Below are 16402 nucleotides of genomic sequence, written 5' to 3'. Positions count from 1 at the left end.
CGATCAAGGACAGAGCAAATACAAGGAGCGGGAATGCAGCACGAGACAAAGCAAGATGTAGGGAACCAATCTAAAATGCAGGAGAAGGACGAGGAGTTGGACAGAGGTCCCCATGAGAGCACTGAGGGACCTCCGCTAGCCTCTCCTTCACAAAGCATGGAGCACCAGGAGGAAGAAGAAGGCCTTCCGGCTCTGACCCCCTATCCGTACAGTGAGGGACTGTGCCACTCTGGGCGTCTCATTCTAGCTCTGATCATGCTGCTCCTGTGTCTCCTTGGCAGCTGGGCGGTGGTCCATCTGACCCTGGGGATCCACGGCAGAACGCCGTTCCGAATCTCGGCCAGCTACGACCAGCACAGTGACCAGAATGCAGATGCCACTAGGACCGCTACCATCGAACCAAGCTTTACCACGAACTGCACTGTGGGTAAGTGAGCACTCAATCTGGCGGTTACTCTTGTGTTGTTTGTCTGTGTGTGTGGGTGTGTGTGAGAGAAAGAGAGAGAGAGAGAGTGAGAGAGAGTGAGGGTTCGAAGTTGGGATTGTTGTGAATTTTATGTGACTTGGCCAACTGTGTTGAATTCATGGAAAGGAATTTACTTCATTTTTGTATACATTTTTTATACATTTCAGTCGAGTCACATCTAAAAGGCTGATTTTGGTGAAAGACCCATATATATTTGTCCAAGATTTGATAGTGGAGAAAACGGTATGTTTTTGAATGTCTAACAGTATCATTGGGTCAAGTATGTTGTTCTTCCAACTTCACACATGGAAACATCTGAGGAAAGTTGGTAGCAGCTGTGGAAACACTTTATAAAAAGGTTAGAGGATTTTGTACGCAGAAATGTTACTAAACTGAAAAATGTACAGCAGCATTTTACGATTTAAACTTGATAACCGTCTGTTGAAATGAAATACTTGGATTGCGTGCCACCAAGATAGTATCCGTCTATGTAAAGCTCAAGATCCAAGCAGAAATTGAATTAATACCTCTGATTCAATTTCCTCTCAGTTTGTGGCAGAAATGTAGGGAATCACTTCCAATACATGTTGAGGACGTGTATATAAAAAATAATGTAGATCAAACATATTTCATGAAGTGATAGACCCAGAGGTTTGATCATTACTTGATAGTCACATCAGAATAATATTTTGTGCGGAAGCATGAGATCTATTATAGTTATCTTGAGAATATGAAAAATTGTTGTACCACTGATTGGAAAATGAACATTCATTTATTCATCATACATTAGTTTCCATAATAAATGTCCAACTTTAAGTACAATGAAACTAAATATCCTACATTAAACCAATGTCTACATTTGTTGACGTCAGTTCAGTCTATGTCAAAAGGTTTGTTACAAGCAACTTAAAAAACAAACAATATAAACAAAAAGCAAGAGTAGTTTTTATTTTATATTTATTTTGCCTCTGAAAACTAAAATCTTGAGGCTCTAATTATTCAATTGGATAGCAGAGGTGTTTCTTGTTTTGGGTTCAGATCAGAGAATGGTCAAAGTGCCTTGCAATCAGCTACACTTAACTGAATCCATTGGGTTAGCATAATTGAATGATCAGGCATGCAAACATGTGAACACACTCACTGATGTGAGGGAAAGTCAGAGCGGTATCTTCTGTTTCATTTCTTTATTTTGGGTCACAGAATTCCAACTGCAATGGTAGAGTGCCTTTGACCTAACAGTACAGACATGCAACTTCAATCACAGACACAACGGCATACACCAGAAATATAAACCAGAAATATATACCTTTTTCCTCTTGGTCCCTATCTCTCTCTTTCTCTCACTCTCTCACATACATACAATATACACGCCTGAACACAAACACACTCTAACACCGATGTGCCTACAAATTGAGACTGAAGTTATACCACTCACAGTCACCCCCTGCACTTTTATAAATACACGCACACACAAATACACACCCCAACGACTTTATATAACAATACCTATTATAAGGCTAAGAACAGACCTGACTGCTGTTGCTCATGCAAATACAGGATGAGACAGACTCGAATTGTTCTAATGTCATCCGACTAGATGTTCCTGCCCCCAAGGCCAACCAATCACTTGTTGGTTGAGGAAACGGACACACATGTACTGTTCTATTCTGAAGCACCACCTAGTACACTGAGTACCCACCCTCAGACAAACACACAGATTTAATGCCAACCTGTCTCTACAAACCTTCTCGTTCCACACAGTGATTTTCAGAAACGGTAATGGTTCACAGTGTCTTTCCTTCGCGCATGCATATAAAGATACACACACACGCAGGCACGCACACACACTTCTGTCCCTAGAGCACCTGTCGCAAGGAGGGGCTCACATTACCTGCAGCAGAGCTGTGCTGTTCGATAAGGCAGGGACTCTCAAACTCAATCACTTCGAGAGATTGTTTGTTTGCCTTATTTGTTCCAGTCACTGCTCTGGTAATGAGTTAATTAGTGCCATTAATTATACTTATTTCCATACCAATAGAGGTTTAAGCTCATCGTTGTATTTGTGTTTGATTTGGGTCCAATGTCTTTTGATTTCATTGGTTACATCACATTACGTTTATTGACTTGATGAAATATTGATGTTTTAGGCAGGGACGTAGGTTTCATTATACATGGGTGGGACATGTCCCATCCACTGTTTGAAAACGGCAAATCTATCCCATCCCCCAGACACACACACACACACATCCTCAGTTATTTTAAGAAATCTGCCCCACCCACATTTGAAAATAAACCTACGCCGCTGATTTTAGAACTTCAACGATGTATGCATGTGATCATTTGTTGTAAGTATTTTGCCTGTTGCATGTATTCTAGGGAATTATTTTGGGCGCAGAACAAATCCACTATGACGAGAGAAAACGAGAGGAAGAACATTTCTCATCTGATCTTATCCACCCAATAGTCTTTTAGGTTTTAGCCAAATAACCTGCTGTGTTGAGTGGAACTTAAGGATTTTTGAAGCTCTTCCGGCATGTTAACACGCCAATAGGAAAGCTATCATATTTTATTAGTATTCTATCCAAACGTTTTGAGGGCCTCTGGCAAAATTCATTCCTGATCAACTATACTCAAAATGAAAAAAAAAACATGTTCCCCACTGGCAATCTGCCGGGCATGTTTAGGTTTGATACAGTCCATACTTTGCATGCAAAGGTCTTTCTGTTTTTGTGGTGCTTCCTTGCTTTCCAGAACACTTATTACTCAAGCCAGTGAGTTGAATGGAGAGGCATATGGTCCAACTCGGTGACAGCTTGTTGGAACAAGGGAGAATGCCCTTGCATTTTATATATTTGACTATACTCTTCCACTAATTTACTTATCTGTCAAGGGGCCAACAAGCAATCTTATTCATTCTCCAAAAAGTTGCAGTGCAGTGTATCTGCCTTCAAATCAATGTGTCTTTGACAACTCTGAATGTTGTGGTTTTCATCTTTCTAATAACCAAAACCAGGTCCTCTTGCCAAAATGTGCCCCAAAAAGTGTTCAAATACTAACAAGAGACTCAAATCTCAATTATCCAACTCAAACACTACTGTAGAAAAACATCACTGGAATATGCAGACCAAGACACAGTATCGCTTAAAAAAAATAAAGGAGGTGTTTGTGTACTTTTTAAGGATGTATGTTGTACATATATTCCCAATAATACAGGGAGTGATGGGTCTGTCACTAGAGCATTATCAAGCATGCATACTTTGGCTAAGGAATTGTCAGAAAATTCTGTTTTGATGATTCAAAAGGAGTCTGGTTGATTGACAGGTCTTGGCAGTCCTTTTGTCTGTATTGTGTGGGGTAGGTGTTATTTTGTTGTTACTGTAATTTTTGGGTTGTTGTCTGTTTCCCTGTGTAAGGAAGATTGTAGAAAGATATCAAACAGTTGTATAGTACCTAACTAGTACCTAACTTGAATGAGCTCGGTGACAAATCGGTCATAATTTCAAGGGGAAATTAATTTTATATAAAATATTTAGACTACAAAGGGTAGGAGCAGAGTATTCCTACGCCTTTAACACAGTAAGCATAGAGACAGCTTTTCCACTGTTAGCATGCTCTAATTTCTAACTTCCTTGGAGTTGTCTTGTGATTCCTCAGAGTTTTCCTCATGTTGCTCTGTACTTTTAGCAGCAGGACTCAGCCAACACTGACGAGGAAGCAGGAGAGGCCTCTGGTGGGAATTGATTCCATGACTTTCGGTTCCCTGGCCCATTTCCCTAACCATTACGCCATGCTAGCATGAGTCCCTAATGGGGCGTTACTGCAAGTCTATAGTCAGTGATTAGGTACACAGTGGCGTGAGGGTGTCGCTGGGCCCATCAATCATTCCACACTCCAGAGTGCCTGGATGTGAAATGAGTTTGGAGAGAGGGCTGGTGGAGTGGACAGAGAAGCAGTTATATGGGGATGGATGGAAGCAACTGCGGTTAAGAAATCCTGACATACAGTGCATTGTTGACACAGGTAGGGGCATATTTTTGGCCACGAAGGTGTGATTTGCCTTACTTTGTTGCCGACTGTATGTTAGTCTGCCTTGGCTGAAATTGTGGAGGTACAATACATCAGCCACTGGATTAGAATGGACACTCACAGACCTCTGTCTACACTCACAGACCTCCGTCTACACTCACAGACCTGTGTCTACACTCACAGACCTGCGTCTACACTCACAGACCTGCGTCTACACTCACAGACCTCTGTCTACACTCACAGACCTCTGTCTACACTCACAGACCTCTGTCTACACTCACAGACCTCCGTCTACACTCACAGACCTCTGTCTACACTCACAGACCTGCGTCTACACTCACAGACCTGCGTCTACACTCACAGACCTGCGTCTACACTCACAGACCTGCGTCTACACTCACAGACCTCCGTCTACACTCACAGACCTCTGTCTACAATGATTATTTACTACACGGCCACAATTTGTTTTTGTTTATTATTTCACAAGCAGATATTGACTTTCTAAGAGTGTTCATCCGCCAAATAATGGATTGCGACACTTTATGAGATCAAGTGAAGTATAAAATTGTAACTAGGGGTGACAGGCATGGCATTTGTAGAATCTAGTGACTGGAATGTCAGGAATGTATCACTATTCTCCGTCATGGGCCCTGTGAATGCTCCTGTAGGTCCATTGGCTATATCCCCACACTTCTAAATCAGTAAAATAGAGATACTGATCATCAGCTTCACTGGGTAATGTTTTTAAACATCTACAAATTTCTGTTGCTTTACAACATTCTTTATTGGTCTCACGTCTAAAGTGTTATGTTCTCTCTGTTTAGTCCAAGGACTAGTTTGATAGAGAAAAACTGAAAAACTGGAAGCACGAACCAGCCCTGGCCATAGTAAGCACAACAATTGTAACCGTAAGTCTGAAACACTCCCCCAGTATATTACGGCTTCCCTTAGCTTCGTTTTCTGATATCTCTTCGATTTTGGCTCTTAGGCGTTCATCCAAACAGCCCAATAAAACAATTGCCTTCTTTTACCAGTACAAACAAGTTTCCCATTTGAAGGGATGCAAGCAGTCGTTTTATTTGATGATACTGAGGAAATCTTAAATGGCCTTGGGCAGAGATGGGGAGAGCACAAGTGAGCATTCATACTAGACGGCGAAGCCAAATAGAGCAGATGTGTAGTTTAACACAGTGTTGGGGAGAGGTGTGATTTATGAATTAAATGGAGCGTCGATAGAGGGAAAACCGACTCCAAGCCTTAACCTTGAGCTCAGTGTTTTTTCAATGAGGTACCACAGGTACTAAGGTACTACATCTGAAACTGTTTCTTTGCATCTACGTTATAATATTGTAGGCTTTTCTTATATTCATCACCACTTTTTAGACTAATTGGACACATTACGGTAACAGAAAATGTTGACGTAAGTCTTGCATGTTTGGTTTTTAAGTACACAAGGTATGGTACGGAAATGTCATGATATCTATGCTTTCATTTGTTTATAGTTCCATTTTATATTAATCACAATATGCTGTAAATTCTAAATAAATGCTAAATCAAGGATTTAGTATATTCCCACTTAAAATAGTGTTACTGCTCCTAGTGAGGTGTAAGTCCTTTTCTTACCCAATTGTTCATAAAGTTTTATACAGTCAGACACAAGGATATGAGCACATCATGTCAATGTTGTTATCTTAAATTAATATAGAAATCCATTAATTTCCAAATATAATCGTTACAATAATTTGATCCATTTTGTAAGGCATGTGCTTCCATCACCTCCAGCACGTGATTTTTATTTATTTTTATAACAACCCATTTTTTTGTGGGAAATCTTGCTGTGCGTCTGATGATTTCATTTGAAACAGAGCTCCCCCGCAACCCAACCAAAGAAGAAGCTACATCAAGGAAGTGGGTTGGGCAGAGGAATCAAAGCAACTCTTTGTAGCGCAAAGGATTTTACAAAACCACACAGCCCGCCCTTCACACTTCCACCACTCTGGGACCACTTTGATGTTGAGCCATTCCGAACAATTTGGTAGCTACCATCTCCCATCTTTATCCTCTTACTACTGTCATCCACACTCAACATTACAGAACAAGGATTGTGTTCAGCCTCTCAAGTCTGTATATGCACACACACACTTACAAACACGCTTACACACACACACATTATGAAGTAAGTTTGAAATATTTACTGCCCAGTGCCCAGTAGGCAGTCGTCAGCTACAGCAGGATGTTTTAGGCAATAACACTTTCTAAGGTGAGAAAAGTCTGGTTGCTCACAGAGCCCCTGCCCTTGGTATGGTCCCATATCGTTAGATGTGCTTTATATTTCTGTCAACGTGTACACTGTCCAGGGTATGAAACCAGACATGCGTTATGCATGTGAGCATTATGTTTATTTTAGGAACATGACATATGGTGGACACGATGAGAATGAAAAAGTGTGGGCAAAACTGAGATAACGGAAGTCTTTTGAGCATACTACATGATCAATTTGCACTGTTGAACCACAAGTTATTCAATGGTGCAAATGACCCTTCTTTACTTTATATATATATTTTTTCACACAATTAATTGCTATAATATTCAGCAACGCCTCATTTCATACAATGTAGAACAGTGTTGCAGAAAAGAGAATATTTTTTTTCCATAACACACCAATCTTGCGCCAGCACCGCCCTCTCCAACGGAAGAGCCTGACAGAGACTGATAGTGATTGGGCGCCACTCTGACCAATCGAGCGTGGCTCAGCACAGTTAATTGAATTCTTGAGCGAACGCCTCCTGTCCTGTTGAGTGTCCTGAGGGAACCAAAGCAGCATCCATTTCAGGGATCTTGCTGTCAGTAAATCTCTGTGCATATCTCCCCATTCGGCCACAACCTTGCTTGCCAGATAGCGCCTCACACCCTTGTGACCCTGTGAGATGACCCCTTTCCACCACCCCCACATTCTCTATGTGGAATAGTCCTGTCCCGTATGATGGAAGCTGAAGACAAACCAGGTGCAAGCAATCAGAATGGAGACACATGCTGTGGGTAACACAAAGATCCATCTTATTGCAGATTCATGCAATAAGACGGATGGAGGATGAATGGTTCAGTGGCAAAAAATCTACATACCGTACATGTACAATATATAATCTACATACGTCTCTATATAAGTGATCCTTCAATATTATTACAGTCATAATATAGAATGATGGTTATTTCAGAAAAGATACTTGGTTGATGTGTCCAAACTTTTGACTGGTACTGTAGGTGATAGATATCTCACTGGCGGGTCACTTATTCTTAGGCCAATTCTGAAAAATTAGATGAGAATTAGAGTGATTGGGGAATCTATCAGCAAATACTTCATCAGCTACATTTACAGAGATTTCAGGCTCAGTTCATCTGGAACAAGGAAGTCAACCTGAACTGCAACAAAGAGTGATCGGTTGCTCTGTCTGTATTCAAATCAACGAGTAGGAAGTACAGTTGTATTTAAATTATCTCATGATGTTTAATCAATGGGTTTCTAGTTCTGTTATGAACATCGTTTTTTGGTATTATTGTGCAGTGAGGAGGAGCGATAATGGAATCTCCGGAAGGAAAATAAAATAAGACAAGAGGAAAAGGTTCCAGATCATTGGGGTTGAAGCACATTGTGTTCCCACAACAAGTACATCAAGTAATCTGAGCATCTGAACTGAACACACTCATTGTTGTTCTATCGCTGTATTTGTATAAAACCATATTTAGTTTGATGCATTGGTAAGCACACTATAATGATTCCAGTAGCAAGCTTTTAGGCTTATGTTTTGGGGGAAAAGGGATTTGTGTTTAGTCTGAAAGGGAAACAATGTCTGAGCGGAAACAGGAATCACAATTGGCTTGAATTACCACTGTGTAGTATTTTGACTCATCCCAAAGAACAATAACTGCTGTGTGCTCACACTAACGCAATACTAACTGCCTCCGCTGCGTGTCGGACGGTTCACACCTCTGCATCGTCTAATGGAAACCTCGTCGGGCATTAACCCTTATTTTAAAGTGTTTCGTATAAAAGTAATAAATAAATGCTGCTTAACCAATACATTTACACACACTCAAGCAATGCACCATGAGGTTAAATCAATGCTACAGCAACCTCTTACAATCCCCTCTTAGCCTGTGTGCCAGCCAAACTTAGCCCGCCCACAAAACAAATTGGGTCGGGAAGTTGGGTCTGGGGTTGCTCGGTTGGGGAAAAACTATGTCCAAACGAACTGTTCGGACCAATCAAATTGTCAGGGCGGGCTTTATACGATGATGGACAGATGATCAACATTAACGTAAAATCAACCACGTCACCAAAGAGTGCTTGGGTTGAATTTGTTTAAAAAAAATAACATACTACGTTGCTCTGATTGGTTGTAGGTCTATACAATTTTTTTTCCGGGTTCGGTTGAAACACGCCCCATACTCACAGCCCAACGGAGCGATATCAGACTCATATTCTGACTAGAATTATGAGTATGACAACGTCAGGCTAATCCCCTCTATCATCCATCACAACAATCCTTTACAATTATGTTGGCCTGTCCTAGAGGCCATTGTAGGTATTACAGTAATTTAGGCAGAATTAGTAACACGTATACTTGCCAGAGGTGGCCATTTGACCATTTTTCAGGAAGGCTTCTCAGCCACAGCACTCTGGACCTTGTCCCCTTTCTTTCTCCTGACGTAACATACATCATACCCGGTAAAACCAAACTTTGCCTGGCCACCGTGGATAACAAAACTCTACTCCATCCATTAACACTTTTGTTTTCCACACAATAACCAGTCTTAATCTCTGCAAAACTGTACAAAGAAAATGCACTTAGCATGACCTGTCACGCAAAATGTTATAGATGTATTTTGACTCTATTCTATTAAACAAGGCTGGGAAATGGGGAGCATTGATCACCATGGTGATGGTGTCTTGATCTAATGCGTTTTACTCTAGGAAGCGTGTTCTAATCCTGTCAGTCATTGCATGGATCTGGTGACTGTGAATGTATGAAAAATGAATGCATCTACAAAAGATTGATGAAACAATGATGTTAGTACTCAACATGCAGAGAGTCCCTGTTTACATTTTTCACTATATTATGTAAAGTGTGGTGGAAAAATGTGCAGGCCAACTGTGAATATACAAATATAAAAAAATAACATCATAAATGCTTCTGGCACAAGTCACTCATATGGAGTTGCACTGTGCTGACAAATGGCATACAGTAGGCCTTGGCCTACTTGTTGGTGTGAAAATTAAACTCCCTTTAGCGTTAGCATTTCTAGTGGGAAGTATGGGGCCTATTTATACTATTTATACTACATATTTATACTGCAGATGGAACTTTGCAGTGCACATATAGCCCACCATATTTCCTGAATACATCCCATCTAATGAGTGCTGTAAATTTGCTATAGATTTCCATTCACAGTACAATGTTCATCATCTGGGTAGTTTTGAATGCAATTTCTATAATCTCCCATACTTTCCTCTAGCGAATCAGCTAATGATTAGCAGTTTAGCTAAAGTCCAAGAATTATTTGCATCCTACACTCTCACGATGTGGAAAAACAAGCTACATGTTTAAACCCTTGGAGTGTACTGTACATTTATTTATACTTTGTTGTATAGGCTATAATAGATACAAGGATAAAATGATTGATACATTATAGGCTTCATGAAACATTGTGAGTGGGGGTGACCTGATTCAATTCTGGCCAGGGCCTTTTACTGCATCTCTCTCTCTCTCTCTCTCTGTGCCATTCTTGTCACTCTCTCACTATCTTTGTCAAATAAAGAAAGGCCTAAATAATATATCTTAAATAAAATAAAAACATTATGGATGCTGTTGTTGCTCAACATTAATTCAGTCAGGCAGAAGGTAGTTCTTTATGACATAATGTTTTATTGAGCAATGCGATACATATTTTGTTTAGACAGTGATTCTACTCAGGCTGGACTCCAGAAGGAATCGGATGGGCGGGTATTTGGTTTCCACTAGGGGGCATTTTTTACATAGAAACTCTTCTATCTAACGAGCTCAAAACACTACAGAATCAAACTCCCAAAACCAATAACTCAACAGACAAGCCGCCTAATACAAATCAAGTGCAAACAACAGGACACGTACTACTCAGAGGTAGCATCAACTTTGTCTCTCTTTTTGTCTTAGGAAATTGGAAAAATATGATCTCCATCTGTTTGGACTGGATTTTGTTCTCTTTATCACAATCAGTTTGAATGACAAACTTGCAGCACGTGTAATTCATATATTTTTTATTACATCCCCGGTCTTCTGCGATTTGCATAGATATTCACATTTCCCTTGGCACATCTCAATGCTCCTCCGAGCCGATGATATCAGGTGACATCATGAGTTTTATCACCAATCCGATCCCACTGTGCCACCTGAATCTAGGCCATTGTTTGCCACTTCATGTTCCTTGTACAACTATCGTGTTATGTGCCATATGCAAAACTAGGCCAATTATGTCGTCGTGGCTCAGTTGATTTATGATGAGTTGGAGTAGGCGGGACACGATTAGAGATTATTCTTGTGTTATCCTTTGTCAGGGGCTGTTTTGAAAAATATGGACAACTCCTACCATTTATATTGAGATACCAATGTGATACTGTCTATTTAAATACTCTGCTTGGACATCATATTTGGTGCTCTCTTGTGGTAAGCATTTGGTTATCATATGTATAATGAAATGGGATGATTTGATGGCTCTGATTAATATTATTAGTCATGTCTCAAATTTTTTATAACAGGCCATAGTTTTGGATTAGGTTGTAGGCTCGTGATCGAAATTCATTGTTTTTTTAGGTGAATGGATCACCATGAGATTTGTGATTTCAGTCGCCGCAGTCCTCTTTAAGTGTCGATCTCTCTTTCTTTTTCTCTCTTTCTCTTTCTTTCTCTCTCTCTATATCTCTCACCCTCTCCCTCTCTGCAGATTCCTCCCCAACTGCGACCATCGCGCTGCAGGGCCAGTACCAATGCCACCAGGGAAAGGAGATCCCCCTGGGCCGACTGTGCGACTTCAGGACGGACTGCCCACATGGCGATGATGAGGGGGACGCGTGCCGTGAGTACACCTCCCCACTGAATTCCAAACTCAAGCTTGGGGCTGGAGCCCCCCCAAGTGTAGGTCCTCAAAAAAGCAGGCAAACATCAAATAGGTCAACCGTAGTTCATCCTTAATGAAGCAGTTGTACCGTCGCCCAGTCGTGCATGACATCATGCCGCCTGAACTTTCTTTACAGAGCCACTCTGGAAGCACCACGGAGCACATCCCAAATCCCACGCCACAATGCTTGGCTAACATTTCTCACCCTTGACAAACTCCTGTGGTTGTTATTTTTCTCTCTCTATTGCACTGCTTTCTGTGTTTCTCTCTCTCTCTCTGTGTCAGTGCACATATATTTTGTAGAGGCTGCAGGAAACAAAAGATGAAGTGTATTACACATCTTATTTTGCAACCCTTAGGTCTGTCTGTGTTCCTGTATGTGTGCCTGTATGTGTGCCTGTCTGTGTGCCTGTCTGTGTGCCTGTCTCTCCGTCTGTCTGCCTGTCTGTCTGCCTGTCTGTGTTCCTGTCTGTGTGCCTGTCTGTGTGCCTGTCTGTGTGCCTGTCTGTGTGCCTGTCTCTCCGTCTGTCTGCCTGTCTGTCTGCCTGTCTGTGTTCCTGTCTGTGTGCTTGTCTGTGTGCCTGTCTGTCTGTCATTTTGAGATTTCTGTCTGCCAGCTCACATTGCTATTTAAATTCATTCTCGTTATACCTGTAATTCAGTTTCTCCTACTGTGGGATACTTACTAACATTATGGCTGCTCTATTGTGTTTCTACTGTTGGTGTGTTAACCACAGGGTCCAAGCGAGTAGCTAACAAGAGGGTGAAAATCCCAGCATAATTACTTTTTGCGGGAAAAGCTATCAATGCTAATTGGCCCCCCCTGTAACCCAGGAGAATATCCGCCAGTGGTAAATGTAAAGGCGCAGGTACCTAAGAGAAAACAATGTCATGGCAGTAATTCTGATCAGGATTTATAACCACTTCAACATGATAGAACAAAAATTAAGTATATACAGGATCACCTGGGGTTGCTTGGTCTTTTGTTGCACATACTGTGCAAACTGTAACTTTGATTAAAGTTCTAAAGTTGATCTAAAGCATAGGATAAGAAAGTAATCTTGTTGAAATATGAAATTCCAAAACCCTGTAAAGCTTTTTCCCCCTGATAAAGATAGACTCCATATGAATTGCCTGTGATACAGTATCACATCAATATACTAAAAATGTTGGATTATTAACTCTCTTAAATATTGTCGAGTTGGATTCAATGCTTTCACTGTTAGTTATCTGTCACATGACTTGTATTTTCATGACGCTTCTGAGGGAAACATTAAAACATGCAATGTCCCTTTCTTCTACTGAACATTCATTTCATCATCGATTGGATGATGAGGGGCTCCTCCTCAATCTGTAATCTTAGTTTTAGCAGGAATGGATTACCTTTATCCCTTTCAATCACACGTACCATTAATCCATGTTCCTAACATTCCTCCACACTCTCTTTACCTACCTCTCTCTCTCCTTCTCTCCTTCACCTCATCCCACTGTCACTTTTCAAGTCGCTCCAACCTATGTTTGTTATGCTCGTTCAATAGTGTCCCAGCCACCCCTACCCTGGGGCGTTCAGACCCCCTTCCTCCTAAAACACATCGCTTACCCTCGGTACTACCCCATTCTGTATGATCCTGACACTATTCATCTGTCTCTCAAATCTATTCAGGTACCATGTGAGCCTTGTTAAGCATAAAGGAACACTATGAACTAAACAACTGAATAAACAAGAATCTAGTTCAGCGTGTGTCAATCAAAAGTGTGACACTAAGTGGGGGGATGGGTTTTCCACATCCCTCGATTCCTCGTTTTCCATCACCCTCAATACCCCCAAGTTGAGTGTATTAGTGTAAAGCCTCTGAGATTAATCAACACTCCTTTTATACTCCTTACAGCGGGGCTAATGATTGTCAGGATTGCCCCCCCCCCTTTCAATCTCTACCACACACAAACATATAATACACACATGCACCCACATGCAATCACACACAGTACAGCACTCAATGGTGCCAATTTAAAGTCTAGAAAGGCCACATGGATCAATAGAAAGCCATGGTACACATCAAATACCATTTGAGACCATTTACGCTGATTGTCAGGGAGAGAGAACAAGAAAATATGCATCCTTCTCCGAGCTGCACACAGTCCCGCAGCAGCACAAGGCTACAATAATGTGCCCCTAGTGTTGTTGGGAGCTTTCTTAGTGCCCTTTTTGGGTTGCACTGGACACAGAAAGATGTCTTGGTCAAGATGTATAGGTAGGATGCAGCTTTAACTCAGTTAGAGTCCCCATCCACAGCTGTGTACCTCACTCTTTTCTCAATTTCTCGTCTCATGTTCCCTCTTTCTTGCTCTTTAGTCTCCTGACTCTTTCTCGGTCATTTCAGGCCAAGGGTTTCCCTTTTTCTTCATCTCTCTGAAGAATGAAGCCGGACAAAAACACAGCTGCTTCCATATTGCCCTCTCTGCCTCACTCTCTCAGTCATTCCTTTCTTCATTCACCTGTATCCTATTGGATACAGAATTTCTCTCCCTTTTCCGCTGTCCATTAAATAGTTTGCTTATTCCTCCCGTCATCTGACCGTTCTTTTGCTAATGGCTCTCTGCTCATCGTGTCATCTTCTTTCATTGCCCCCCTCTATGTTCAGGGGAGTCAGGTGGCTAAGTGGTTAGGGAATCGGGCTAGTAATCTGAAGGTTGCCAGTTCGATTCCCGGCCGTGCAAAATTACATTGTGTCCTTGGGCAAGGCACTTCACCCTACTTGCCTCGGGGGAATGTCCATGTACTTACTGTAAGTCGCTCTGGATAAGAGCGTCTGCTAAAATGACTAAATGTAAATGTTCAGGTCCCCTGCTCACTACCCTTGTATCTCTATGCCGCACTCCCTCCCTTCCTCCCTTCCTTCCTCTCTTCCTTTTAGGCTGTCACCTGTTAAGGTGCTGCTAATGTCTGTTTTTCTCCTCTTCTCTTACGCCAAATGCATGCTTTGTACGTTGGCATCAATCTTTGTCTCTAACTTGTCTTCTTTCTCGGCCAATTCTCAGGTCAATTTCTCAATGGCAGCCACTGCTCTTTCGAAGACGGCGAGTGTGGCTGGCAGGCGGTGATAGCCAAAGGTCCCTACTGGAGACGGCTCCGAAACCTGCCCAAGGCAGCCAGGCCCAGTTGTACATCATCAGGTGGCCCATTCAGTAGATTGGGACTTTTCTGAGGACTTTTTTACATATGTGATAAATCCATCTTACCATCATATGATGTAAACGTAATCGATATACATTAGAGTTAGCTTCAAAAAGTGTGATTGTGCAAGCCAATGGCAAAAAGGGTAGTACCCATTGACTTATTGCTCTATTAAGGATTGATGAGATTCCATCCGGACAAACTAGCATGGCCATGGACAGCATTTTCAGTTTACATGTTGTGTAAATCTAAGAATGGACATCATAGAATTTGAGTCTGTAACTGAACAGTGGTATATGGGCTTGTCCTTGAAACAGGTGCTACGTTTAGTGTAGATGGAGGGCAGCAGGGTGTGGCGTTGCTGCGAAGCCCCCTTTTCCCCCCTCCCCTCAGGAACTCCCCATGTAAGGTGAGAGCATTTAAAACACATGCAGGCATAAACAGTATGTACCACAAATGTGTGCATCCACTCACAAACATGTATACACATATACACACACACAAACACACGTATCAAAGTCATGCCTGCACAAAGGTAACACACTTTCAAAAGCATGCACAGAAGTAGATGTGGACACAAACGCTCATATAAGCTCTGACTGTTGTGATCAAGATCCAGGAGTTTGTTTGGAGCAAAGCTTTGAGGATAATAAAGCCCTATTACACAAATAGAACATGTCGTATTTTCAGTAAAGGGAAATAATGATGGTCTAGACACACTGCATTGGAAGAACGAGTATTGTAACATGAAAGGGTGTACTAAAGTGATTAGGTTTACAGTCTTAAAAAAAAAAAAAAAAACTTTGAAACCAAGTTATTTCAAAAACTGCCTTTTGATTTATGATCACACTTCTATAATCTCATCAAATAGATGTATTTATTTGTTTAATTTGCTTACACTCTACACAACTATGAACACAATATAAACTTTAACCTTGCAAGAACTGGTTAAGGTCTCACTCTGGTTTAACTCCAAATGGAGCAAAGCTTACAAAACAAAGTTTTCAACTCCCCCTCTCACAGATTATATCTCCAGAAGCAAGAGAACATGGTAGGCTGGTGTCTGTCAAACCAATATTGACAATATGACTGACATATTAATTAATTATTCAAGGTTCTCTAGTCGAGTATCTATGTATGTGGGCTTTGTGTGAATTGAGTAAAAACTAGGATGTTAGCAGCAATCATTTGATTTGTAAGCAATGGCCAAAGGGCAAGTTTGACAGTGTTGCCTCTACATATCACTTGGCATTGTGCCCTCCGACCAAGCTGTTCAACTGGCACTTCTGAAAGAAAAAAAGCAGGTCTTAGCCAGAGGTGGGGAATGAGAGAAAGAGTGTCGGAGAAAAAGAGAGAGAAAAGGAGAGGGGGGAAAGGTGAGGACCGCTGTCATTGACTGACAAGCTGAAATAGGAGTCTAAGCAGAGACCCCTTTTAGGTTTAAACTCCAACTTGAAAAGCTTTGCTCTGGGCACTGCTGTAGTCCAGAAGTCTATACCCGGCGGTGTCCTGGCATGGGTCCAAAGATTAACCATGATTCCAGATTAGCACTCCTCCTAACAGCAACCCTGAGTTGTCAAATC

The 16402-nt window shown here is 41.5% G+C and overlaps 1 protein-coding gene across 1 annotated transcript in view; it reads left to right on the top strand.

The window, feature by feature from the left end:
* alk (ALK receptor tyrosine kinase) overlaps positions 1 to 16402 on the top strand; it is a 222980-nt gene that overhangs the window by 171513 nt on the left and 35065 nt on the right. Inside the window, exons 5-8 of the mRNA XM_062469533.1 lie at positions 282 to 427; positions 11471 to 11602; positions 14684 to 14818; positions 15137 to 15228. Of these exons, the coding sequence (XP_062325517.1) occupies positions 282 to 427; positions 11471 to 11602; positions 14684 to 14818; positions 15137 to 15228 (505 nt within the window). The remainder of the gene's footprint in view (positions 1 to 281; positions 428 to 11470; positions 11603 to 14683; positions 14819 to 15136; positions 15229 to 16402) is intronic.

This window comes from Osmerus eperlanus, chromosome 9, assembly GCF_963692335.1.
Source record: "Osmerus eperlanus chromosome 9, fOsmEpe2.1, whole genome shotgun sequence".
Classification (NCBI taxonomy): domain Eukaryota; kingdom Metazoa; phylum Chordata; class Actinopteri; order Osmeriformes; family Osmeridae; genus Osmerus; species Osmerus eperlanus.
Note: the sequence above shows the minus strand (reverse complement) of the source record. Positions and strands in the feature narration are given on the sequence as shown.